The sequence below is a fragment of the Mobula birostris genome, chromosome 2, assembly GCF_030028105.1.
Source record: "Mobula birostris isolate sMobBir1 chromosome 2, sMobBir1.hap1, whole genome shotgun sequence".
NCBI lineage: Eukaryota > Metazoa > Chordata > Chondrichthyes > Myliobatiformes > Myliobatidae > Mobula > Mobula birostris.
Genome location: NC_092371.1, coordinates 5,530,516 through 5,558,250, shown reverse-complemented (window position 1 = coordinate 5,558,250; position 27,735 = coordinate 5,530,516). Strand labels below are relative to the sequence as shown.

At 49.6% G+C, this 27,735-nt stretch overlaps 1 protein-coding gene across 1 annotated transcript in view; it reads left to right on the top strand.

Moving 5' to 3' along the window:
- LOC140207562 (soluble guanylate cyclase 88E-like) overlaps nt 1-23,869 on the top strand; it is a 97,673-nt gene extending 73,804 nt beyond the window's left edge. Inside the window, exons 10-16 of the mRNA XM_072276112.1 lie at nt 1,695-1,841; nt 2,770-2,916; nt 3,896-4,052; nt 15,704-15,813; nt 17,387-17,476; nt 22,095-22,192; nt 23,426-23,869. Coding sequence (XP_072132213.1) covers nt 1,695-1,841; nt 2,770-2,916; nt 3,896-4,052; nt 15,704-15,813; nt 17,387-17,476; nt 22,095-22,192; nt 23,426-23,684 — 1,008 coding nt within the window. The 3' untranslated portion in view covers nt 23,685-23,869. The remainder of the gene's footprint in view (nt 1-1,694; nt 1,842-2,769; nt 2,917-3,895; nt 4,053-15,703; nt 15,814-17,386; nt 17,477-22,094; nt 22,193-23,425) is intronic.
- Nucleotides 23,870-27,735: the final 3,866 nt, after the last annotated feature.

The window sequence follows — 27,735 nt, the reverse complement described above, 5'->3', positions numbered from 1 at the left end:
TTGTCTAAGAGAAGTTGTGCGGGTATTGGAGACGGCCCACAGAAGGTTCAGGAGGATGATTCTGGGAATGAAAGGGTTAACATACGAGGAGCATTTGATGGTTCTGGGCCTGTACTCACTGGAGTTTAGAAGTACGAGGGGGTATCTCAGTGAAACCTACTGAATATTGAAAGGCCTAGCTGGAGTGGAAGTGGAGAGGATGTTTTCTATAGTGGCTGAGTCTAGGACCAAACTAGAAGGACACCCTTTAGAATGGAATAGAAATGAGGAGGAATATCTTTAGCCAGAGGGAAGTGAATCTGTGGAATTCACTGTCACAGAAGGCTGTGGAAGCAAAGTCATTGGGTATATTTAAAGCAGAGGTTGACAGGTTGTTGGATAGTCAGGGCGTCAGAGGTTACAGGGAGAAGGCAGGAGAATGGGCTTGAGGGGGATAATAAATCAGTTATGATAGAATGGTGGAGCAGACTCAATGGACCAAATGGCCCAAAGCTGCTCGTGCGTCCTATAGTCTCATGTAAGAAATAAAGCTAATCCTTACGTATGGACCCGTACACATGCCTTTCACACATTGCACCCAGCACATTCCCTGGCATCCCCACCACCCTCAGGCCCCCCTCTAAATCTTTCACCTCTCACCTTTAGATGTCGTTACCCTGGGGAGAAAGAATGTGACCACCCACCTTAACTGCAGCCCTCATGATATAATAAACCAGAACTTCACACAGTACTCCAACTTCCTGTACGGCTGGGGCGCCGTGGCAGCACGGCGGTTCGCGTGACGCTGTTATAGCTCGGGCAGGTCAGAGTTCAATTCCGATGCCGTCTCTATGAAGTTTGTGTGCTCTTCCCGGGAGCATGTGGGTTTCTTCCGGGTGCTCCGGTTTCCTTCCACGTCCCAAAGACGTACGGGTTAGTAGGTTAACTGGTCACCGTAAGTTGTCTAGGGTTGCTGGGTGGCATGGCTTGTTGGGCGAGAAGGGTCTGTCCATGTTTTATCACTAAGTAAATAAACAAGTCCCAACTCCTGTACTCAGCGCCCTGACTGACGAATGCCTTCTTCACTGCCTTGTCTACCTGTGTCACAACCTTCCTGGAACTACTCTACCTGTTCTCTCTTCTACAAAGTCCCCCATGCAAGTCCTAAGCTGGTTTACCTTACCGAAATGCAACAACTTCCCATTTGTCCCAGTTAAACCACGGCACGGCCAAGTGTAACGCTTTACAACGTCAGCAACCCGGGTTCGATTCCCACCACAGTCTGTAAGGAGTTTGTACGTTCTCCCCGTTACCACGTGGGCTTTGCTCGGGCTGTTCCAGTTTCTTCTCACAGTCCAAAGACCCAGGGGTCAGTAGGTTACTCAGCCACATGGTGTAATTGGGTGGCATAAGTTCACCGGGCATTTAGGGCCTGTAACCGTCCTGTGCAGAACTATGCAAAAGTCTCAGGCAACTATATATAGCTAGAATGCCAAAGACTTTCGTACAGTACTGTACGTTGTTGAAGGTGGGTAGGCTGGTGTCAATGAGGTCAGTACGCCACCTCTGAATAAATAAATTAGGATAAATTCCATCTGCCACCTTTGTCACGTTGATTGAGATCCTGGTACAACCCTGGTCAGAACTTCTTCACTATCCACCGTGGTGCCTTCGGCACGCTTGTTAGTTGTGCGTGTGCACTTGTCTTCCTCCAGGAGCAACAGAAGTACGCGCAGCTCCAGGAGATCATCAAGAAGCTGGACGAGGAGAAGAAGCGAGGAGATTCCCTCCTCTACGCCATGATCCCCAAAGCTGTGGCCGACCGCCTCAGGAAGGGCGTCACTGCCCTCGAAACCTGTCAGGTATGCTGCCCTTCCCCCTCCTCTGTCCCTCCCTTATTTTTCTTCTCCTTGAAGGAGGCATTGAGCCTGCAGGCCCATCCCCCCCCCCATTGGTCCCGCTCCCCTCTGCCCCACATTGTGGTGCCGCACCACGCCACTCTGGCGTTATCCCTAGCCCGCAGGGAAGCAGAGAGAGGAGACCAAAGCACCAGCATGACTGTTTGCATAGGAAGTTCCCGTTGTAAACAGGGTACATGAGTGGTGACAGTGCCACCAGTGGTGGGAGGGCAGACCTACCGCGTGACTGTTTACATAGTAAAGTCTGACCACCAGCAATTGAGGCAGGAAACGGACACTTCTGTGTCGTGCGACTGGCGCTAATGTCACCCTCCCAGTGCACCTTGCATCTAGAAACCGTCTGGAAGGCCTACACAGTAACCTTCAGCAAGGATATCGCGTGGGGTGGAGAACGGGGACTGGGAGTTGTGAGATTCTCAGCATGATGGGTGGTGCAGTGGGGTGGGGGCAATTTCCCTCTAATTTGTAATGATCAGTGTGCACAAAAATCTTGTGCTGTGCAATTTTTTGCCCAGTGACAACATGTGCGCTCATAGTAATTTCTTCAATAAAAACAGTATAAATAAGCACGTCCTGAAATCTGCACACAAATCATCACAAACTCAACGGTCCGCATCAGAAACTGGAAAAGGAGATGTGATAGTGTATGATCATGAAATATACTTAGCATGCCAACGAGGTAGAGGGTAACAACCTTTTGTGCACAGTTTGAATTCCTTTGTGTGCTAGCAGCAAAAGATGTCTGTGCCCACACGCCTTGGAGGCAGCATTGGGTGGGGGTGTTGCTGGACGGTGAGTTGGTGCTTATCTTCAGCTGATGTGTTTGATGTCTGTCTCTGACCCCACCCCTCTCCAACTGCCCCACCTCCAGGTCTTCCCTGACGTGACCATCCTCTTCAGCGACGTGGTGAAGTTCAACGAGATCTGTATCCACATCACCCCGATGCAGGTGGTGGATATGTTGAACGAGATCTACATCGTCTTCGACACACTGAGCGAGAAGCACAATGTCTACAAGGTGCCCCGCCCGTACAAAGGCCCGCTTCTCAAAGCCACACCTCTCCCCTCCGACCTCGGCCTGCAATTCCCTCACCCACCCCTCCCCGCCAATCCCACCCTTTCCCTCTCCAACAAGCCCCATGCGCTTCTTCTCCAACGATCTTCACAACTATTATCCTCCCCAATATCTGATCCTCCCCTACCCACCAAGTCCCATCCTACAAGGACAGCTCTCCCACCTTGCCAAGCCCCACCCTCAACACCAAGCCCTGCTCCCTTCCCGCTGCAAGTACCACCCCCAGCATAGCCACCCACAGCACCGCTCCACCCCATCCTGAGCACACCACTGGCGAGCCTGTCCCACCCCAAGCTCCACCCTAGTATTTTGAAGCCCTGAGACGGACCCCCGAACAGCCCCGCCCCTGAAGCTTAGTCTTTCTCCAAAGCACCACGTAGCCCCACCCCATTGCCCTAACTTGCACGGCCGAGCTGACTGCACTTTGCCTTTCCTCCCCAAGCCACAACCCCATGTTGACCCAACTCTGCCCCAGACAGTTGGCAAACCGAGCCCCACTCCTTTTTAAGCCCACCCCACAAAACTCGGTTTGAGCTCCACCCTTTAGCGAGCTGTCTTTGTGGAGTCCTGACCCTCACGTAGCCACACCACCAGTCTCCGAGCATTGCCCCTATTCATCACAAGCCCCACCCAACACCCAACCACACATTCCGCCCCAAACACCACATAAGACCCGCCCCCAACACCACTCAATCTCCCACCCAAAAGCCCATACCAAAGGAGATTCACTTTGCAAAGCTTTTGCATATCAGGGCCACTAGGATTAAAGTCTAACTGCCCCACCAGTGCCAGGAAGCTGCAATTACAGCGTGAATGTTTACATAGCATATTCCCCTTGCTCCCATCCATCAACGAGATCAGGAAGGCAAAGCCCTTGTGAGGTGTGCCTGGCCTTATCGACACTCTCTTGTGTGTCTCACAGGTGGAAACTATCCGGGATGCCTACATGGTGGTTGCTGGTGTCCCCAACAAGACCACATTCCACGCCCATCACATTTGTGACATGGCAGTCGATATGCTCAGCTCAATTAACCACCTAAAGGACCCTTCCACTGGGGACAATATCCAGATTCGAGTGGGTGAGTCTTCAGGGTCAGGGCCAGAAGGTGGGGGGGGGGATGGTGTTGGGGGTGAGGAAGAGCATATGGGTGGCAGGCTGAGGGAAAGGGAAGGGTAGTATATCCAAAATCAATGGCCCAACTGTCAATTTATCCTAGTCACCCTGTGGGCAGGAGTCACGTACGAGAATGAATGGCCATTTGAAATTGGGACCTCATCATCCAATGGGAAGAGAGCTGTAAATGAAACCATTTGGTCATTGGTTGTTTGGGTTTCAACAACCATGAGTTAAGACCCATGGCCATGGCCATTAGCTGTTGGGGTTTGTCAACCAATGGCCCTGGACTGTTGGTGTTTGGATAACCAATGGTTAGAGGGTTCTGCATTAAACCATATTCCATTGACTGCTGTAGTTAGTCAATGATAAAGAGAGAGGGCAGCAAAATGCATCTACAGTGGTTCCAACCTGATTGGTATTCTGGACTATTGGATGTTGTATTATACCCCAGAAATTCTGAACTCACTTCGATTTTGTGAGATCACACACTATTTTCCTAAATGTTTCTTTGAACTCCACGTATTCGGAGGGAGCAGAATAAACCAGATCCTGGTCAGGACATGGTAATCAGATAGAGTAGCAGATTCCCAGGATCCCCGACTGGAGGGAATTACTACAAACGTGACCCAATGAATCATCAGGATATCATTCACAGCTCTCCGCCCATTGTTTTACCAAATGCCAATCGCCAAATGGTTTCATTTCCAACTCTCAACACAAGGACTGACCAAATCTCAACAGTCAATGGCCATGGATTCACCAAAGCTTAATAACCAATGGCCAATAACTGATCAAATCCCAAAATCCAATGGCTATAGGCTCACCACATCCTAACAGCCAATGGCCATTAGTTCACCAAATCCCAACTGCCCATGGCATTGGTTCATGGCATGGAATCTGGATTCCTAGTTGAGCAATAATGCGTATGCAGATATGTATGATTAAAAGAATTTCTGTGCTGCACCAAAAGAAGCCTATGGCCTTACATCATTAGGATCGTCCCCTCTCCTTAGTGCAAATGGGAACGTGCTGATCTTAGACAAAAAGAAAATTCTCCATCAGTGGACAGTGTTCTGAATCGTCACTCGAGTAAATGATGAAGCCAGCGATCGCCCCTAGTACCTGTCAATGAAGCACTGGTTGTTCCAACGACCTAGCCGAGACTCAGAAGCGATACATCAGCTCTCTAGCGGCATCAAACGCAATACCGGCTGAGGCCTATAAGGAAGGTGGTGCAGTGCTAACAGAAAAGCTCCATCAGCTCTTCCGACTCATGTGGCAGCAAGAGTTTAAAGACACATCCATCATCCACCTGTATCAGGAGGAGAAGATAGCGCGACGCAGTGCGCGTGGCCGCTCCAGAATGATATCTGTATTTGTTAAGCAGGGTACCGTGCACAATTCTGATTTGATGCAGATAGACGTGAGAAGCTGGGAGGAACATCTAGTGAAACGTCTGAAATGCTCGCTTCGCTGCTGCTGCTACTGTGCGATCGAGAATCTCCGGAGGGGAAGGCCCCAAATCCTCGGCTTTGCCTGTGGCTTGATAGCCAGGGCCAGGGTCGAAGCGCTCGGCAGAGATGATGCTCGATGTCGGACGGCTGGTCGGAGTCTCGAGGTTTTCGGACGGACTCAAGGGTCGGCTGTGGTCGGGTGCTTCCAGGATGCTGCATCGGCAAGTTTGCAGCACTGGAGGTTCATGGCAGGGAGAGTTTTCTTGCTTCTACCGTCTGCGTGAAATGATGGGACTTTCGAGAGACTTTGAGACTATTTTTGACCGTGCCCATGGTCTGTTCTTTATCAAATTACGGTATTGCTTTGCACTGTTGTAACTATATGTTATAATTATGTGGTTTTTGTCAGTTTTTCAGTCTTGGTCTGTCTTGCGTTTCTGTGATATCATACTGGAAGAACATTGTATCATTTCTTAATGCATGCATTACTAAATGACAATAAAAGAGGACTGCGTGTCCTCATAATCTAACCTAATCTAATATCAGTGAAAGGGAAACTGACAGTCCTGAGGCAACTATCAGGGAATACCTTTGCTGTCTGTCACAATGGTCTTTGCTGGGACTTTTCTCAATGGTCTCACATCACATCTCGACTGAGGATGACTACCAGAGAGCCAGTGTGGATTCTGAAGAGAGTGTGGGATTATCCACATGGTGTTTGCTGCAGGAGAAATGTCAGCAACAAACCACTAACAAGAGAAAATCTGCAGATGCTGGAAATCTGAGCAACACACACAAGATGCTGGAGGAACTCAGCAGACCAGGCAGGGTCGGCACTAAAGTGGTGCTAGCTGGGGCTATAGCCCCAGCAGAAATTGCAATAGCACCAGCGTAGCACCACCAAGACATTAACTGCAGCTGCTTTGCTTTCTCTGTATAGTTTTGAATACAGCTTGTTTCTCCAGTTGATCTAGTGAAAGTGTCCCCAATTACCATAGCACCCACGCAGCAATAAAGTTATAAACTCTGTCAGATCCACTCTACACTTCGTTCGTTGTCAATGTCTTGCCGTTGCTTTCCTCAGATCAGTTAAGCTGATCTAAGATCACTTAAGGTGGTGATGTCACTCACTCTCACTCACACGAGAGATTGATAGTTTACATCCAGGCGCAGATCCGTGGTCTCGCAAGACTAACGGATGCCACACGCACACATTGTGCTTTTACAAGCGAGCGTCGGCCTGGCACGTGCATTATTTTGGCGAACATGAAAATGGATCGATTTTTAGTCAGAAAACGACCTCAACCAGAGGAATCAGTGGTGCCTGAGCCTGTCTTAATTGAAAGTGACATGCAGGAAGAAGTAAGTGGGGATGGGGAGGAGAACGACAGCAGTTCATCGAAGGAGTGTGAGGGCGAAGTAGAGGAACAAGAAATGGAGCAGGATTCGGAAGAGAACGTGGATGAAGCTGCTCTTAGTGCGAGCGGGAATACTGTTAGCGATGTTAGCCAGCAGTCTGAGGAAGGACCCCGTCGGCCAGCATTGAAAAAGTACCCTTCGCAACAGTTTGGCAATCAGCAAAGGAGTTTTATTCGTGGCTGGTTTGACCTGAACTCCTGGCTGGACTATTCGATCACGAAAGATACTACATTCTGCTTCGCACGCAGGCATTTCCCGTGTGGAGGACATGGGTTCCATTCTGAGTCTACCTTAACTGTCACCAGTTACCGCAACTGGCGGAAAGCTACAACAGCTCTCAAAACCCACCATGTAAGTGCAGCTCATAAGTTTGCGATGGAGGCATGGGCCGAATTCAGATTGAGAAAACAAGACGGTTCAAGATTGGGAAATATGCTTGACAAAGGACATGCAAAGATTGTCCAAGAAAATTGTGAGTATATGAGAGCAGTGGTTGAGTCTCTACGCTATACTGCGTGCCAAGCATTGCCCAGCGAGGACACCGGGAGAATGATGGATCTGGCAATAGGGGAAACTTTGTTGAGTTGCTCAGCGTAATTGGGAAGTTTGATAAGACTGTAGCTAGAAAAAAAGAGGACAATCCTGGAAATGCAAAAAACACCCATCACGATATCGAAAATGAAATTATGGGTATTCTGGCAGATATGGTCAGACGTCGGATAAGTGCAGAAATCAAGGGGGCTGGACATTTTCCCATCGTGGTGGATGAAAGTAAAGACCTGAGTAAAAAGGAGCAAATATCAGTGGTGGTGCGGTATTTGAATAACGAAACAGTGCTTGAAGAATTCTTGCACTTCTCTCCAGCAGAAGGGTTGGACGCAGAGGCACTTTTTAAAAGCATTGAACAGACACTCGCCCAGTGTGTTATTGATAAGAACGCGTGTATAGGTCAGTGTTATGATGGGGTGGCAGTGATGTCCGGATGCAATAACGGGGTACAAGAGAGGTTCAGGGAAGAGGTCCCGCAGGCATTATATATACACTGCCATGCTCACAGACTTAACCTTGTCTTAGTGGATGTTGTGAGCAATTTACAACTAGCGGGTGAGTATTTTGAAACTGTGCAGCTGCTTTACAACGTCTTTTCAAACTCTGTCAGAAACCATAGAAACCATAGAAAAACTACAGCACAGAAACAGGCCTTTTGGCCCTTCTTGGCTGTGCCGAACCACTTTCTGCCTAATCTCACTGACCTGCACATGGACCATATCCCTCCTTACACCTCCCATCCATGTATCTGTCCAATTTATTCTTAAATGTTAAAAAAGAACCCGCATTTACCACCTCGTCTGGCAGCTCACTCCATACTCCCACCACTCTCTGTGTGAAGAAGTCCCCCCTAATGTTCCCTTTAAACTTTTCCCCCCTCACCCTTAACCCATGTCCTCTGGTTTTTTTCTCCCCTTGCCTCAGTGGAAAAAGCCTGCTTGCATTCACTCTATCTATACCCATCATAATTTTATATACCTCTATCAAATCTCCCCTCATTCTTCTACGCTCCAGGGAATAAAGTCCTAACCTATTCAACCTTTCTCTGTAACTGAGTTTCTCAAGTCCCAACAACATCCTTGTAAACCTTCTCTACACTCTTTCAACCTTATTTATATCCTTCCTGTAATTTGGTGACCAAAACTGAACACAATACTCCAGATTCGGCCTCACCAATGCCTTATACAACCTCATCATAACGTTCCAGCTCTTATACTCAATACTTTGATTAATGAAGGCCAATGTACCAAAAGCTCTCTTTACGACCCTATCTACCTGTGACGCCACTTTTGGGGAATTTTGTATCTGTATTCCCAGATCCCTCTGTTCTACTGCACCTCACACTTGTCTGTATTAAACTCCATCTGCCGTTTTTCAGCCCATTTTTCCAGCTGGTCCAAGTCCCTCTGCAGGCTCTGAAAACCTTCCTCGCTGTCTACTACACCTCCAATCTTTGTATCATCAGCAAATTTGCTGATCCAATTTACCACATTATCATCCAGATCATTGATATAGATGACAAATAACAATGGACCCACGATCTTTTCATGAAGAAACAGAGAGAACTGGAATCAACTGCACAGCCAGTGGAGTTGAAGAAATTGTCAGATACATGCTGGGCATGGCAGTATACAGCTTTGTGGGCGATAAGGAAATCACTCCCTGCCATTCTAGCTACACTACAGGATATTATGGGTCAACCAAATGCACGGAGGAAAGCAGAGGCCAGAGCTGTAAATGGACTGATTGACGAGCAGTTTGCTTTACTTCTTACTCTGTTTGAGGATTTATTCCGAGTCACCAAGTTCATGTCAGACCAGCTACAATCTCCCAGTTTGGAGCTTTCATCCACTGTGGATTTGGCTCAGTCTGTTATCGATGCACTCTCAGCAAAACGGGGAGAGGAATCATGGAGTGAAATTCAGGCAAGAGCTAGGGACTTGTGTGTCAAGGCTGGTATACAGAGCAGAACACATGAAAGGAGACAGGCCCAGCCACCCCCCCGCCTACATGATTTTGTTGTTTTGGCCCAAAATGAACGCACACCGGTCACATCTTCTGATGACCTTCACAAGCACTGTTTCTATCCGGTTATAGACAGACTTCTGACTGAAATGAAAAGACGGTTCTCAATTGAGACTGGGGGAGTTCTGAGTGGAGTCTCAGCATTGAGTCCCAAACACAAGCTCTTCCTAGACAAGAATTGTCTTTGGCCAATGGCCCAATACTATGGAGTGACTGAAGTGAACCTGACTGCAGAGCTACATCAGGTTCGGCGTCTGCAAGGACAGACAGTGAATGACACAGAGGAATTTCTAGCTCTAATGAGACCCTACCGCGATGCATTTATAGATTTATACAAACTAATCTGCATATCACTGACTCTGCCTGTTACATTTGCCTCATGAGAACGGAGTTTCTCTTGCCTCAGACGCCTCAAAAACTACTTAAAGAATAGCAGCAGCAATGCTCGGAACAGCAACTTGGCTCTGTTGGCCATAAACAGCCGGAGAACCAAAGCACTTGACATCCAGAAAATCATTGATTCTTTCACCACCAATCACAACAACAGACGGATTGTGTTTCTCTGAAAACATTAATGGTGAGTGCAGTTGATTTTTTAAAAATTTGGGCCAAGATTAATGCTGATTATTATTATTATTTTGTGGTGGATACCCCATAGTCCTTATGTTTCCTGCAAATCCTAAAATATTACATTTACTGCTATTAAGCCTACTGGTTTTGTTTAGACTTCCAAGCAGTGATTCTGTTGATTTTTGTTTTAAATTCAATAGCCGAATTAATTGAGGTATTGCATGGTCAGAGTACGATTTGTCCAACTCCTGGTAAAGCCTTGCATCTGTTGTTTGCCTTATTTGACTTTAATAACGGTGTATCGTTTGGCATTGCTGTCTATGTAATGCAAATAGCAGTGGGTTTGTGTTGTGTTTTTCAGTTGAAAAGCACGCATTTGACGCTGATTGTGGGATTGGTGCGTGATTCACGTTGTCCGCTGTGGGTCGGATGCTCTGTTGGTTTGTTTGTTTATGCTCTGTGTAGCCTGGGTTGTCTCTGATGCCGTTGACACTGTAACAGTTCACTTCTATATTAGATCTATCAATTGCTGTTGCTTGTGAATCAACAGAGGCATTTATAGTGGGCACATAACGCTTGAAACTGACGTCTGGCCTTGCGAATACATATTACCATACAGTGCATCCTTCAGCACCATCACTGAATAATTCAGCCTCACTGTAGCACCAGCAAGAAAAAAATCTCTGGTCCCGCCACTGAGCCAGGCAGCATCTATGGAAAAGAGTACAGTCAATGTTTCGGGCCGAGACTCTTCAGCAGGACTGGAGGAAAACAGCTGGTGGAGTAGATTTAAAAGGTGGGGGAGAGGGGAGAGATAAACACAAGGTGATAGGTGAAACCAGAGCAGGAGGGGTGAAGTAAAGGGTTGGGAAGTTGATTGGTGAAAGCGATACAGGGCTGGAGAGGGGGGAGTCTGATACAAAAGGACAGAAGACCATGAAAGAAAGAAACGGGGGGGGGGGAGCACCACTGGGAGGCGATGGGCAGGCAAGGACAAGGTGAGATGGGGAACAGGAGATGGGGAATGGTGAAGGTGGGGGGGGTGTCCATTACTGGAAGTTCGAGAAATCAGTCAGGTTGGAGGCTACCCAGACAGAATATAAGGTGTAGTTCCTCCAACCTCATAACGACAGTAGAGGAGGCGATGGACTGACATATTGGAAAGGGAAAGGGAAGTGGAATTAAAATGGGTGGACTAGTAGGAGATCCTGCTTTTTCTGGCGGATGGAGCGTAGACGCTCAGTGAAGCGGTCTCCCAATCTACGTCGGGTCTCACTGCTAGAAAAGTAATCCGGGAAATTATTGGCCAGTAAGTTTAACGTCGGTAGTAGGTGAGTTATTGGAGGGAGTACTAAGAGACAGAATCTACAAGCATTTGGATAGACAGGGACTTATTAGGGAGAGTCAACATGGCTTTGTGTGTGGTAGGTCATGTTTGACCAATCCATTGGAGTTTTTCGAGGAGGTTACCAGGAAAGTGGATGAAGGGAAGGCAGTGGATATTGTCTACATGGACTTCTGTAAGGCCTTTGACAAGGTCCCGCATGGGAAGTTAGTTAGGAAAATTCAGTCGCTAGGTATACATGGAGAGGTGGTAAATTGGATTAGACATTGACTCAATGGAAGAAGCCAAAGAGTGGTGGTAGAGAATTGCTTCTCCGAGTGGAGGCCTGTGACTAGTGGTGCGCCACAGGGATCAGTGCTGGGTCCATTGTTATTTGTCATCTATATCAATGATCTGGATGATAATGTGGTAAATTGGATCAGCAAATTTGCTGATGATACAAAGATTGGAGGCGTAATAGACAGTGAGGAAGGTTTTCAGAGCCTGCAGAGGGACTTGGACCAGCTGGAAAAATGGGCTGAAAAATGGCAGATGGAGTTTAATGCAGACAAGTGTGAGGTATTGCATGTTGGAAGGACAAACCAAGGTAGAACATACAGGGTTAATGGTAGGGCACTGAGGAGTGCAGTGGAACCGAGGGATCTAGGAATACAGATACAAAATTCCCTAAAAGTGGCGTCACAGGTAGATAGGGTCATAAAGAGAGCTTTTGGTACATTGGCCTTTATTAATCAAAGTATTGAGTATAAGAGCTGGAATGTTATGATGAGGTTGTATAAGGCATTGGTGAGGCCGAATCTGGAGTATTCTGTTCAGTTTTGGTCACCAAATTACGGGAAGGATATAAATAAGGTTGAAAGAGTGCAGAGAAGGTTTACAAGGATGTTGCCGGGACTTGAGAAACTCAGTTACAGAGAAAGGTTGAATAGGTTAGGACTTTATTCCCTGGAGCGTAGAAGAATGAGGGGAGATTTGATAGAGGTATATAAAATTATGATGGGTATAGATAGAGTGAATGCAAGCAGGCTTTTTCCACTGAGCCAAGGGGAGAAAAAAACCAGAGGACATGGGTTAAGGGTGAGGGGGGAAAAGTTTAAAGGGAACATTAGGGGGGGGCTTCTTCACACAGAGAGTGGTGGGAGTGTGGAGTGAGCTGCTAGACGAGGTGGTAAATGCGGGTTCTTTTTTAACATTTAAGAATAAGTTGGACAGATACATGGATGGGAGGTGTATGGAGGGATATGGTCCGTGTGTAGGTCAGTGGGACTAGGCAGAAAATGGTTTGGCACAGCCAAGAAGGGCCAAAGGGCCTGTTTCTTGTTGTAGTTTCTATGGTTCTATACAGCAGGCCACATCGGCAGCACTGGACACAGTATATGACTCCAATGGACTCACAGGTGAAGTGTTGCCTCACCTGGAAGGACCGTTTGGGGCCCTGAATGCCTTGAGGAAGGAGGAGTAGCACTTGTTCCGCTCGCAGGGATAAGTTCCTCTACCCCCACTTTCTGCTTTCCGCAGGGATCGCTCCCAACACGATTCTCTTCTCCACTTGTCCCTCCCCACTGTTCTCCCTCCTGACACTGACCGATTCTTCTGCTATGTTGTCTGACTAAGGCCTTTGACACTATAGATGGATAACTACGCACGTTTGTAGATAGATCACTAGAGGTGTTGATTGGTAGATAGGTAGATAGAGGTACAGATGGATAGATAGATAGAGACGGATAGACATGGTGCATCTCACAGATAGACATCTCACCACGGTGCAGCAATTCCATGATGGCATGTGAGCTAGAATTCAGGAGAATGGTGAGTCATCCAAGCCCTACACTGTCTCAAATGGGGTAAAGCAGGGCCATATCTTGGTGGTAGTACTGTGTTGACTGATGCCCTCAGAGTCGGCAATGTAGGCATTGGCGTCAGATTCCACACTGATGGGAAACTTCAACCTCAGGAAGCTACAAGCTAAAACTAAGTTACGAGAGACATTATCAGAGGCTGCCTTTTTGCTGATGACTGTGCAATCAATGCTGGCTCAAAGGATGATATGCAGCATTGTGTCGACAATTTTTCTGCTGTGTGTACCAACTTTGGGCTTACCATCAACACCACGAGGACTGGTGTAATGCCAGTTCCAGGGAAATCATATGCTGAGCCAACCATCGCAGTCGACTGTCAAAGACCCAGCCTAGTGACCAGGTTCACATCACTTGTCAGCACACTGACCTAGAACACTGTCAGTGATGATGAAGTACACGCAAGGATTGCCAAAGCAAGCGTAGCCTTCGTTGGAATTTATACCAACATCTGGAACAGAAGAGGCAGAAGTCTCCAGACAAAGATGAAGGTATATAGGGCCAGACTACTTCCCACTTGTCTGTGAAACAGGGACAGTGAACCAAAGGCATGACAGGAAACGGAACCATTTCCACACAGTCTGGATCAGAACGCTCCTCAACATGAAGCGGCAAGACAGAATCCCTGGATAGGTCTGTGCAGTATCTCCACCATCCTGGTACTGTCCCTGTAACACTGGGCAGGCCACCTCGCTCGCACGCTACAATATTGGCTACTTAAGAAACTGCTTTATGGCAAACTACAGGACGAAAAGCATTCCTGTGGAGGTCAAATGAAATGCTATTAAGACACCCTGAAAACGCCACTAAAATCTTTTGGCATCGACCTAGATATGGGAACATCGTCCAGGATCAGATCAAGTGGTTCTCCTCCCGCTACAAGGGTGCAGCAACACGAAGCGGAAAGGACAATTGCAGCAGAGAGACATAGGCTGGCCAGGAGAGGCTGAGACACCAACCCTAAACCCAATGTAGCTGCCATTTTATTGTCCACTCTGCCAAAGAACTTTTCAAGTATGGACTGGTCTCTCCAGCTGTCACGTACCCACAGACCCATCTAGCCCCTGCAAATCGCAGATGACTAGAGTGGTTCTCATTGCATGATGGATGATCAATCGATAAAACATGTGTTCACCAAATCCCAACAGCCAATGGCCACTGATTCACCAAATAACAACAGCCAATGGCCACTGATTCACCAAATAACAACAGCCAATGGCCACTGATTCACCAAATAACAACAGCCAATGGCCACTGACTCACCAAATCCCAACAGCCAATGGCCACTGATTCACCAAATCCCAACAGCCAATGGCCACTGATTCACCAAATCCCAACAGCCAATGGCCACTGATTCACCAAATCCCAACAGCCAATGGCCACTGATTCACCAAATACCAACAGCCAATGGCCACTGACTCACCAAATACCAACAGCCAATGGCCACTGATTCACCAAATACCAACAGCCAATGGCCACTGGCTCACCAAATCCTAACAGCCAATGGCCATTGGTCCACTAAATACCAACAGCCAATGGCCACTGGCTCACCACATCCCAATGGCCAATGGATCCATATGCAACTCTCTAGCCATTCTCCTCAAACCTGTTTTACTATACATAAAGTAGACATACACCAGAGACAGTTTAGAATGAGTTCATCAGGTTGAGAAGGAGGGGTTTCGTTTAGGAAGAAAGGTTGGGTATGTGATGGGAGGAGGGGGGTAGAGGTGAGGGGGAGGGATGGAGAACGGAGGGGAGGTAGAGAAAAGATATTATTGGAGCTTCTCAACCCAGAGAACTGAATTTGATTCCAACCTTCAGCGCCGACTGTGAGGAGTTCACACGTTCTCCTGGTGACTGTGTATGGTCCCCCACACCTCAACAACATGTGGGCTCATACAGTTAATCGGCCACTGATTAGGCACCCCTCTTACCCCAATGAGAGGGTGAGGGATAGAATCGGGGATGGGAAGGAAGAGTCGAGAGAAGGTTGGGAGAATTATGTGCAGATGAGTGAAAATAGGTGATGGGATTAGGAGGACAGAGGTGAGGAGTGAGGGGGACAGGGTGGGGTGAGGGGAGGAGGGGTCAAGGGGAGCGGGGAGAGTGAGGGGGATGGAGAGGGTAGGGGAGGAGGAGGTGAACGGTGCTGGGAGGAGAGGGGAGAGGATGGGGAGGGGAGAGGATGGAGAGGCATGGATGAGAACAAGGGAGGGAGAGGAGAGGAAAGGGGGCAATGTCCGGGCGGGAGTGGAGGTGAGAGGTGGGGGGTGGAGAAGGGAGAGGGAAGATGGAGGTGAATGGGGACGGGTGAAGTGGACTGGAGGCCAGGGAGAGCAGGAGAGTGAGTCAGTCAGGACCCGTAACTAACAGGAAGGTGTGTCCAATCCAGGGATTCACTCTGGGATGGTGGTAGCTGGTGTGGTCGGTTTGAAGATGCCACGGTATTGCCTTTTCGGAGACACGGTCAACACCGCCTCCCGGATGGAAAGTAACGGCGTGGTGAGTGGGACTGTCCGTCCCCAGAGTGACCGTTCAAAAACCCCACCCAGACTCTCACACACTCCATCACTCTAGACCACAGGCAGATGCTGCTTACTGTCCCAGTCTGGTCACACACACTCGATCCGTCATCACCCCTCCCGCAGCACAGCGATCCCTCCTTATCTCTCCTTCCATAGGGTGATCTTCCCACCTCCTCACCCCCTCTGCAACGCAGCAGTCCCTAATCATCCCCCCCGCTGCGCACTCCCTCTTCAATGCCCCTCCCGCTGCACACCCAAGAGTGAGCCACACTACATGTGGGAATCTGTGTCCCTCTCAACCTCTCCCTTCCTCACCCCTTTCTGACAAAGTTTAACAAAATTCTCTCTATCCCTCCCCCCACCTTCACTCTATCCCTCTCCCCCACCTTCACTCTATCCTCCTCTCTATCCCTCTCTCCCCATCTTCACTCTATCCGTCTCCCCCAACTTCACTCTATCCCTCTCCCCCACCTTCACTCTAACCCTCTCCCCACCTTCACTCTATCCCTCTCCCCCCACCTTCGCTCTATCCTCCTCTCTATCCCTCTCCCCCCACCTTCACTCTATCCGTCTCCCCCAACTTCACTCTATCCCTCTCCCCCACCTTCACTCTATCCCTCTCCCCCCACCTTCACTCTATCCCTCTCCCCCACCTCCTCTCTATCCCTCTCCCCCACCTTCACTCTATCCCTCTCCCCCACCTCCTCTCTATCCCTCTCCCCCCACCTTCTCTCTATCCCTCTCCCCCACCTTCACTCTATCCCTCTCCCCCACCTTCACTCTATCCCTCTCCCCCACCTTCTCTCTATCCCTGTCCCCCCACCTTCACTCTATCCCTCTCCCCCACCTTCTCTCTATCCCTCTCCCCCCACCTTCACTCTATCCCTCTCCCTCCACCTTCACTCTATCCCTCTCCCCCCACCTTCTCTCTATCCCTCTCCCCCACCTTCACTCTATCCCTCTCCCTCCACCTTCTCTCTATCCCTCTCCCCCACCTTCTCTCTGTTCCTCTCCCCCACCTTCACTCTATCCCTCTCCCCTACCTTCACTCTATCCCTCTCCCCCACCTTCACTCTATCCCTCTCCCCCCACCTCCTCTCTATCCCTCTCCCCCACCTTTATCCCTCTCCCCCCACTTTCACTCTATCACTCTCCCCACCTTCTCTCTGTCCCACTCCCCACCTTCTCTCTATCCCTCTCCCCCCACCTTCACTCTATCCCTCTCTCCCTTCCCCCGCATTCTCACTTCTCTCTCCCCTTTCATTCTGCTCTCTCTCCTTTCTTTTGCTCTTTCCCTTCCTTCCCCTTCCCCCTCCCCTTTCCCCCTCCCCTTTCCCCTTCTCCCATCCCCTTTCCCCATTCTTCCTTCTCCTCCTTCCTCACCGTCCCCACTCCCTCACCCACTCTCCACCCACACCATCCCTCTCTCCCCTCCCTTTCTGCTTCCTTCTCCTCCTTCCCCTCCCTCTCCCCTTCCCTCTCTCTCCACACTCTCCCCTCTCCCCCTTTCTCCTCTCTCCCCCTCTCCTCCACCTTCCCCCCCCCCCCAGGGAATGCAAATCCACATCAGTCAAACCACTAAGGACCACCTGGAACACGAGCCCTACATCATCGAGGAGCGGGGTAAAATCTTCGTCAAGGTAAGCTCTTCGAGCCAGGCCCTGGTTTGCATGTTGTGTCCACAAGAGGCTGGGTCTGCGGGATAACCCGCCGAGAGTCATCCACCACAGTAAAAGGCCTTTTGGCCCGTCATGTCCTTGCTGCCCCATCCCAACCAATGCCATTCGCCACCACAGGGTCTGTCCGCTTCTCGGCCTGGTTGAGTCAAGTACTCATTTGGATGCTTCGTCAACATTGTGAGAGTCTCTGCCTTCACCGTCCCGTCAGATTCCAAACCCCCCGATGGAGGAAGCAGCAAATTCCCCGTCACGCATCACAGTCCAGCACAAGTGAAGCCCGTCCTACCATTAAGTACATTTACGTGGATCGCGACAACAAGAAAGCAGCCCCAATCACCAAGGACCAAGGACCTCCAACTCCTCCCCCAGGCGTTAATCCTAACATCAGGAGCCTCGGGTCCCACACCACCAGGTTCAGCAACAGTTATTTACCCCTCAGCCATCAGACTCCTGAACCAGTGTGGATAACTACACTCACATCAACTCTGAACTGATTCCACAGCCTATGGACCCACTTTCCAGAGGTCAGCAGCTCGTGTTCTCGGTATTATCTTTATATTCAGCTGGTCTTCCTTCACACATCGGCTGTTTGTCAGTCTGTGCTTACGTGTATTCTTTTTTGTAAAATTCGATTGCATTTCACTAATCCTTGTAAATGCTGCAAGATGCATTTCGGGGTAGTGTACGGCAACATAGCATGCATTGATATTACTTCGAAATTGAACCATCCCCTCAGTGTGTCCCAGATTCAAACTTCCCTCTGGGTAAATATCTCCCCTGAGATTTCCTCCCCCTCCCCTTAAAAATGTGCCATTCAGGTGGAAAAGTTGCCCTTCAGGTTCCTATTACATCTCTCCCCCTCTCACCTCAAACCTGTGCCCTCTATTTCCTGATTCTCCAACCACGGGGAAAAAAAGACTGTGTGCATTCATCCTGTCTACCCCTCTCATGATCTTACACACCATTATAAGGTCACCCTTCATTCTCCAGGTGCTCTAAGGAAAAAATTTGCAGCCCGCCCAACTTCTCTCTATAACTCAGGCACTCAAGTCCTGAGAAGACCGTAAGTCCATAAGACATAGGAACAGAATTAAGCCATCTGGCCCATCGAGTCTGCTCCACCATTCAATCATGGTTGATCCTTTTTTCCCTCTCTCCTTCTCAAACCCAGTTCCCGGCCTTCTCCCCGTAACCTTTGATGCCATGTCCAATCAAGGATCTATCAACCTCTGCCTTAAATACACCCAACCACCTGGCCTCCACAGCTGTATGTGGCAACAAATTCCACAAATTCACCACCCTTTGGCTAAAGAAATTTCTCCGCATCTCTGTTTTGAAAGGGCGTCCCTCTATCCTGAGGCTGTGCCCTCTTGTCCTAGACTCTCACACCGTAGGAATCATCCTTTCCACATCTACTCAGTCTAGGCCTTTCAACATTCGAAAGATTTCAATGAGAGCCCCGCCCTCCCCCCCCCCCCATCCTTCTGAATTTCAGTGAATACAGATCCAGAGCCATCAAACGTTCCTTGTATGATAACCATTTCATTCCTGGAATTATCATTGTGAACCTCCTCTGGACCCTCTCCAATACCAGCACATCTTTTCTAAGATGAGGGGCTTAAAACTGTTCACAATACTCAAGGTGAGGCCTCACCAGTGCCTTATAAAGCCTCAGCATCACATCCCTGCTCTTATATTCAAGACCTCTTGAAATGAATGCTAGCATGGCATTTGCCTTCCTCACCACTGACTCATCCTGCAAGTTAACCTTCATGGTGTTCTGCACAAAGACTCCCAAGTCCCTCTGCACCTCAGATTCCTGGATTTTCTCCCCATTTAGAAAACAGTCTGCACATTTATTTCTACGACCAAAGCGCATGATCATGCATTTTCCAACATTGTATTTCATTTGCCACTTTCTTGCCCATTCTCCTAATCTGTCTAAGTCCTTCTGCAGCCTACCTGTTTCTTCCACACTACCTGTTCCTCCACAAATCTTCGTACCATCTGCAAACTTGGCAACAAAGCCATCTATTCCATCATCTAAATCATTTATATACATCATAAAAAGAAGTGGTCCCAACCCCGACCCCTGTGGAACACCACTAGTCACTGGCAGCCAACCAGAAAAGGATCCTTTTATTCCCACTCACTGCCTCCTACCTATTAGCCAATGCTCTAACCGTGTTAGTAACTTTCCTGTAATACCATGGGCTCTTAACTTGGTAAGCAGCCTCATGTGTGGCACCTTGTCAAGGGCCTTCTGAAAGTCCAAATATACAATATCCACTACAACCCCTTTATCTATCCTACTTGCAATCTCCTCAAAGAATTCCAACAAATTCGTCAGGCAAGATTTTCCCTGAAGGAAACCATGCTGACTTTGTACTATCTTGTCCTGTGTCACCAAGTACTCCATCACCTCATCCTTAACAATTGACTCCAACATCTTCCCAACCACTGAGGTCAGGCTAACTGGTCTATAATTTCCTTTCTGCTTCCTTCTTCCTTTCTTAAAGAGTGGAGTAATATTTGCAAATTTCCAGTCCACTGGCACCAGGCCAGAGTCCAATGATTTTTGAAAGATGATTTCTAATGTTGCCACAATCTCTAACACTACCTCTTTCAGAACCCGATTAACATATCCATTAACCCTATCTATGCTCCTTATAATTTTACTCACCTCTATAAAGTCACCCTTCAGCCTTCTTCACTCCAGGGAAAACTGACCAGCCTCTCCCCATAACTAAAGTCCTCCAATCCAGAGAGAATTCCCGGGAATCGCCTCTGCATTCTCTCCAGTATGATCACGTCCTTCCTGTGGAGTGGTGGCCAGTGAAGTCTAACCAGTGTTTTGTTAAGTTGTAACATAATGTCCCACCTCTTATACTTTATGCCCAGGTAAAGTCAAAGGCTAAATCAAGTTTACTTTCATTGTAACACACACAAAATGCTGGAGGAACTCAGCAGGCCAGGCAGCATCTATGGAAAAAAATACAATTGCCGTCTCCAGTCAAACTCCTTTGGCAGGTCCTTTTTTTTCCATAGATGCTGCTTGATCTGCTGAGTTCCTCCAGTATTTTGTATGTGTGTTGCTTGGATTTGCAGCATCTGCAGATTTTCCCTTGTTTGTTATTTTCTTGGTAAATGCGACAATTATGAATCAATTCCAAATGCACAAGTCCATGTGTGTGTAGGTTCAGAAAGAAACTTACCCGCGGCAGCACCACAGGCACACGGATCAGAGACACACGGAAAACAGAAACTAAGCAACGATCTTCAAGAAAGAACGCAACTGGAACCAAAAATTAACAGTGTGTTTGATGGTCACAGTGTTGTTGTACCGAGATGGTGATTGGGGTTGAGCTGGTCGATTCAGGAACCGAATGGTTGAAGGGAAGTCGCTGTTCCTGAACCTGGTGGTGTGGGACTTCAGGCTTCTGTACCTCCTGCCCCATGGGAGCTGTGAGAAGACGGCCTGACCCAGATGGTGGGGATCTTTGATGAAGACAAATGTCCCATTCACCTTCAAAGATGAGCTTTATTGTCACACTACATTGAAGCATACACTGAAATGTATCTTTGCATCAAAATAAGGCAGGATGGGCTGGGAGCAGCCCACAAGTGTCACCAACATAGTACACCCACAACTCACTAACCCTAACCTGTATGTCCTTGGAATGTGGGAGGAAACCAGAGCCCCCAGAGGAAACCTACATAGTCACGGGGAGAATGTGTTGAGGAAACTCCTACCCAGTGACAGGTATTTAACCCTTATCACTTGTGTTGTAAAGCATTGTATCAACAGCTACATTACAGAACCATCCCAGCCTAAGTTCTTCACCAATGTATCAAGCTGTGTTACCACATTCAGGTTACGAAGTCCCTCTGTTCCCCAACACTCCCCAGCGCCCTGATGTAATGTGAATAAAGTCACTGGAGGGACACATCTAATGGATACAAAAGTGTTTTATTCAACAAAATGAGACACTCTCACAGGAGCCTCCCGACCCAATATTACATGACATTTTTTATATACTAAAGATCAAAGGTAACAGCAGGACAATTCTATATTTACAATGTATCTACAATGCTTCCTTCGAATTACATATAGTTTTCACACCTCCTTCTTCACACCCACACTCCAGACACCCAAAATGAATATTAATCCCCACTGTCTGGTTTGATATTAACTCCAGGAAAACTATTGTTCAGGGCTGCATTTTAAATTTAATCTACTATCCACATTCAGGTCTGAAGAATTGGTGCTGTTGAACATATTATTTGTCATATACCCTGACTCCAGACTACAGTCGAACATAGCCTACCATTACTGTGTGCACATCCTACCCTGGTTTGACACCCAAAATGCATGGCCTCACCATTCATCAGGATTGAATTCCGTCTGCTGAGTTTTTCAACTGATCCGTATTGGGAATGACAAACCTCTTTTCGCTCGGTCCAGGGTAGGGGGTACATGAAGACGTATTGGGAATGACAAGCCCCTTTCTACTCTGTCCAAGGTAGGGGATAATGAAGACATGTTGGGAATGACGAACCCCTTTTCTGTTCTGTCCAGGGTAAGGGATACATGAAGACGTATTGGTTGAAAGGGAAGAGGACACAGGGCTTCACGAGCAAGTATGGCAATGAGTTAAATGAAAACAGCATCTCCAGGTAAAAGAGAAATAGAGCTCATCATTCAGCCCCTCATTTTCTGCTATCCCCTTCAGTGAAATTACATGCAATTGCCAACAGTCCGGATTTAACCAAACCATCCATTTTCATACATTCAGCTCCATCTTGCTTGTCTTCCCTCACCATAGTGAGTGGAGGCCAATCTCTCTTTGACTTACGCTTTCACATGTCACATCAGCGCCTTTTCTTACGCTTCGTACTTCATTTCCAAATATCCAATTGATCCTGGGCTCAGAAAACAAGCTCTGATTGTGCTGTAGGAGGGGGTGAAGAGGGGAACGCTGTGGGAGGGGGTGAGGAGGGAACACTGGGAGGGGTGATGAGGGAACGCTGTGGGAGGGGGTGAGGAGGGGAATGCTGTGGGAGGGGGTGAGGAGGGAACACTGTGGGAGGGGTGATGAGGGAACGCTGTGGGAGGGGGTGAGGAGGGGAATGCTGTGGGAGGGGGTGAGGAGGGAACTGGGAGGGGGTGAGGAGGGAACACTGGGAGGGGTGAGAAAAGAGCCCTCTGGGGGAGGGGGGAGCATAGAGAATGTCAAGTTCAGCAATATGACAGTATTTGACCATTCCTTTCCCCCTCTCCCTCCTGTCACCCCCACCTCCCATTTCCCTTCCCTCCCCTCCCCCTCCCCTCTTTCTCTTCCTCCCCCTCACCCTCCCCTCCCCTCCTGCTCCCCCTTCCACTCTCGCCCCTCTCCCTCCTCCCTCCCCTCTTCCTCTTCCTCCCCTTCCCCTCTTCCTCTTCCTCCCCTTCCTCTCTTCCTCTTCCTCCCCCTCACCCTCTCCCTCCCCTCCTGCTCCCCCTCCCACTCTCGCCCCTCCTTCCTCTCCATCTCTCTCCCCTCCCCTCCTCCCTTCCTCCCTCTTCCTCTCCCTCTTCCACCCCTCCCTCCTCTCCCTCTCCCACGCCTCCCACTCCTCCATCTCCCTTTCCCTCTCCCTCCCTCTTCCTTCCCTCCTCCTTCCCCCTTCTCCTCCTTCCCTCTTCCCCTCCTTCCCCCTCCTTTCCCCCTCCCGCTCCTTTCCCCCTCGCTCCCCCTTCCCTCCCACCTCCTCACTCTCCCTCTCCCCTCCCTTTCCCTCCCCCTCTCCCTCCCCCTCCCACTCCTTCCCACTCCCATCCTCCTCCCCCTGCTCCTCCTCCTTTCCTTCCCCCCTCCCCCTTCCCCCTCTCCCTCTGCACCCCCTCTTGTAAACCCGCATCCCCCACAGCCGGAGTCCGAGGGACTCCTCCCAGGAGCTGGACCCCAGGGATGAGGCCGAGGAGACCCCCCATTCCTCCAGTTCCTATGAGGGCTCTGAAGACTTCCAGGAGCTCAGGAAGAAGGTGAGGGCCCCACAGAGGAAAGAGGCGTCGCAGCAAGCTGTTGCCACGGAGACGGCGCCGATGACCAAGACGAGAGCACAGCCAATCACTCGCACCCTTGCACCCAATGCCTACCTCAGGAGTGTGACCTGTGTTCTGATTTGAAGGCAGTTTGGCTCCCCACTGTGTTTGTTGCTCGGTTGGAAAAGGCCAGGAGGGCGGCCATCTTGATCCTCAGCCCCACCGTCCCATTGAGCTAACATCCCCATCCTTCTCCCCACTCCTTTCGTACCATCAGCTCTCCCAAACTCCAAAACACCCAGAACCCCCAACCAGCATAAACCATCTCCCCTCCAACCATCTCCCCTCCTATATTTGTACGTCCCAATCCCCCTGCACCCCATCTTGTCTCTGTAACACCCTTCCTCCTCTACACCCATCCCCATCTCTGTGACCCCCTCCAGCCCCTACACCCCTCCCTGTCTCTGTAACACCCTCCAGTCCCTACACCCCTCCCTGTCTCTGTAACCCCCTCCAGCCCCTACACTCCTCCCTGTCTCTGTAACCCCCTTTGGCCCCTACACCCCTCCCTGTCTCTGTAACCTCCTCCAGCCCCTACACCCCTCCCCATCTCTGTAACCCCCTCCAGTCCCTACACCCCTCCCTGTCTCTGTAACCCCCTCCAGCCCCTACACTCCTCCCTGTCTCTGTAACCCCCTTTGGCCCCTACACCCCTCCCTGTCTCTGTAACCTCCTCCAGCCCCTACACCCCTCCCCATCTCTGTAACCCCCTCCAGCCCCTACACCCCTCCCTGTCTCTGTAACCCCCTCCAGCCCCTACACCCCTCCCTGTCTCTGTAACCTCCTCCAGCCCCTACACCCCTCCCTGTCTCTGTAACCCCCTCCAGCCCCTACACCCCTCCCTGTCTCTGTAACCCCCTCCAGCCCCTACACCCCTCCCTGTCTCTGTGACCCCTTCCAGCCCCTACACCCCTCCCTGTCTCTGTAACCCCCTCCAGCCCCTACACCCCTCCCTGTCTCTGTAACCCCTCCATCCCCTACACCCCTCCCTGTCTCTGTAACCCCCTCCGGCTCCTACACCCCTCCCTGTCTCTGTAACCCCCTCCAGCCCCTACACCCCTCCCTGTTTCTGTAATGCCCTCCAGCCCCTACACACCTCCCTGTCTCTGTAACCCCCTCCGGCCCCTACACCCCTCCCTGTCTCTGTAACCCCCTCCAGCCTCTACACCCCTCCCTGTCTCTGTAACCCCCCTCCATCCCCTACACCCCTCCCTGTCTCTGTAACCCCCTCCGGCTCCTACACCCCTCCCTGTCTCTGTAACCCCCTCCAGCCCCTACACCCCTCCCTGTTTCTGTAATGCCCTCCAGCCCCTACACCTCTCCCTGTCTCTGTAACCCCCTCCAGTCCCTACACCCCTCCCTGTCTCTGTAACACCCTCCAGCCCCTACACCCCTCCTGTCTCTGTAATGCCCTCCAGCCCCTACACACCTCCCTGTCTCTGTAACCCCCTCCGGCCCTACACCCTCCCTGTCTCTGTAACCCCCTCCAGCCCCTGCACCCCTCCCTGTCTCTGTAACCCCCTCCAGCCCCTACACCCCTCCCTGTCTCTGTGACCCCCCTCCAGCCCCTACACCCTCCCTGTCTCTGTGAACCCCTCCAGCCCCTACACACCTCCCTGTCTCTGTAACCCCCTCCATCCCCTACACCCTCCCTGTCTCTGTAACCCCCTCCAGCCCCTACACCCTCCCTGTTTCTGTAACCCCCTCCAGCCCCTACACCCCTCCCTGTCTCTGTAACCCCCTCCAGTCCCTACACCCCTCCTGTCTCTGTAACCCCCTCCAGCCCCTACACCCCTCCCTGTCTCTGTAACCCCCTCCAGTCCCTACACCCCTCTTCCTCCTTTCCTCTTCGTCCCTCTCATTCTCTCCTCATTATTCCAATACTTCTCCATCGCCCCCCTCTCCCACTCCACCATGTCCACCTCACACACTCTCTGATGCCCACATGATAAATCCCACCATCTCCCTCTCCCCAGGACTCACCCACTCAGACCCTTCCCTCTTTCAGCCCTAAAGCTGATGCTAACATCTCAAAGAAGTGGAATTTTCTTTGCCCATTCGGTGGGCGCTTTGCTTTGGGTTCATGCCCGCCGGGCCTAGATTCGTGGTGTTAGGCCTCCGAGCTTTGCTTGGAGTCTTATTCTTTTAGACTTTGAAAATTTTTGTTTTTGGCCTCAGTTCTTAATCTTGGACCTTAAATTTGAGGCCTTAGTTGTTACTTTATTAGTTTTGGATTTTTTTTAACATATTCAGCGCTTGAATGAACATGAATAAGAAAGGTTTGGAGGGATATGGACGGGTACATGGATAGGAAAGGTTTAGAGGGATATGGACAGGTACACAGATAGGAAAGTTTAGAGGGATACGGACGGGTACACGGATAGGAAAGGTTTAGAGGGATATGGACGGGTACACGGATAGGAAAGGTTTAGAGGGATACGGACGGGTACACGGATAGGAAAGGTTTAGAGGGATATGGACGGGTACACGGATAGGAAAGGTTTAGAGGGATACGGACGGGTACACGGATGGGAAAGGTTTAGAGGGATACGGACAGGGACACGGATAGGAAAGGTTTAGAGGAATATGGACAGGTACACGGATAGGAAAGGTTTAGAGGGATATGGACAGGTACACGGATAGGAAAGGTTTAGAGGGATACGGACAGGTACACGGATAGGAAAGGTTTAGAGGGATACGCACAGGTACACGGATAGGAAAGGTTTAGAGGGATACGCACAGGTACACGGATAGGAAAGGTTTAGAGGGATACGGACCAGGTACACGGATAGGAAAGGTTTAGAGGGATACGGACAGGGACACGGATAGGAAAGTTTAGAGGGATACGGACAGGTACACGGATAGGAAAGGTTTAGAGGGATACGGACAGGGACACGGATAGGAAAGTTTAGAGGGATGTGGTCAGGTACACGGATAGGAAAGGTTTAGAGGGATACGGACAGGTACACGGATAGGAAAGGTTTAGAGGGATACGGACAGGGACACGGATAGAAAGGTTTAGAGGGATACGGACAGGGACACGGATAGAAAGGTTTAGAGGGATACGGACATGGACACGGATAGGAAAGGTTGTAGAGGGATACGGACAGGTACACGGACAGGAAAGGTTTAGAGGGATATGGACGGGTACAGGGATAATTGAACATAGAATAGTACAGCACAGTACAGGCCTTCGGCCCGCAATGTTGTGCCGACCCTTAAACTCTACCTCCCATATAACCCCCCCCCACCTAAATTCCTCCATATACCTGCCTAGCAGTCTCTTAAATTTCACCAGTGTATCTGCCTTCACCACCAACTCAGGCAGTGCACTCCATGAACCAACCACTCTCTGAGTAAAAAACTTTCCTCTAATATCCCCCTTGAACTTCCCACCACTTACCTTAAAGCCATGTCCTCTTGTACTGAGCAGTGGTGCCCTGGGGAAGAGGCGCTGGCTCTTCTGGCTAGTTTCCTCTGGCTTTGAAACAAGGAAGAAAGACGAGAAGGGATCTGTTCAAACAAACCATATAACAGAGAAATGGCTGAGGTCCTGGCCTTGTGCTGCAGTGGTCAGAGCTGTGGCCTCATATTCTGAAAGTCCTCGGTCGAGCCCGAACTCTGCCGCTGTGTGGGTGTGTAGAGTGTGCCCGTTCTCCTTGTGGGTGCTCCGGTCTCTTCCCGCATCACAAGCACGTGCAGAGTTGCTGCATTCATCACCCCTTACACACAGGTGAGGGCGAGAATTTCAGGAGCAGGGGCGGGGTGGGGATGTAGTTCATTTGATTGTTTGAGAAAGCAAAAACAGTGGGAAGAAGGGGTAGGAACAAGATTGCTGGGCCGAACTGCCTCTATACATCTCAGTGTGAAATGTCTGTTGCCAAATCGGTGGGTTAAAATCTCTATTTTGCATAGGAATCACAAGCAATTGGATTACATAGTGATTTTAGGGACTAGGTAGACTAAAACATCCTGTCTGATCGGGTGTCAGTGTAGAAAAATTTCCTGTAACCTTAACTACAATAAAACTCAGCATATCTGATAACATTTTAAAGTTTTATTTTACATTTTTGTGTAGTTGTCTTAATATTCTGAATTTATTTATGTATGATTTTGAGGAGAAAAGATTTGGGGA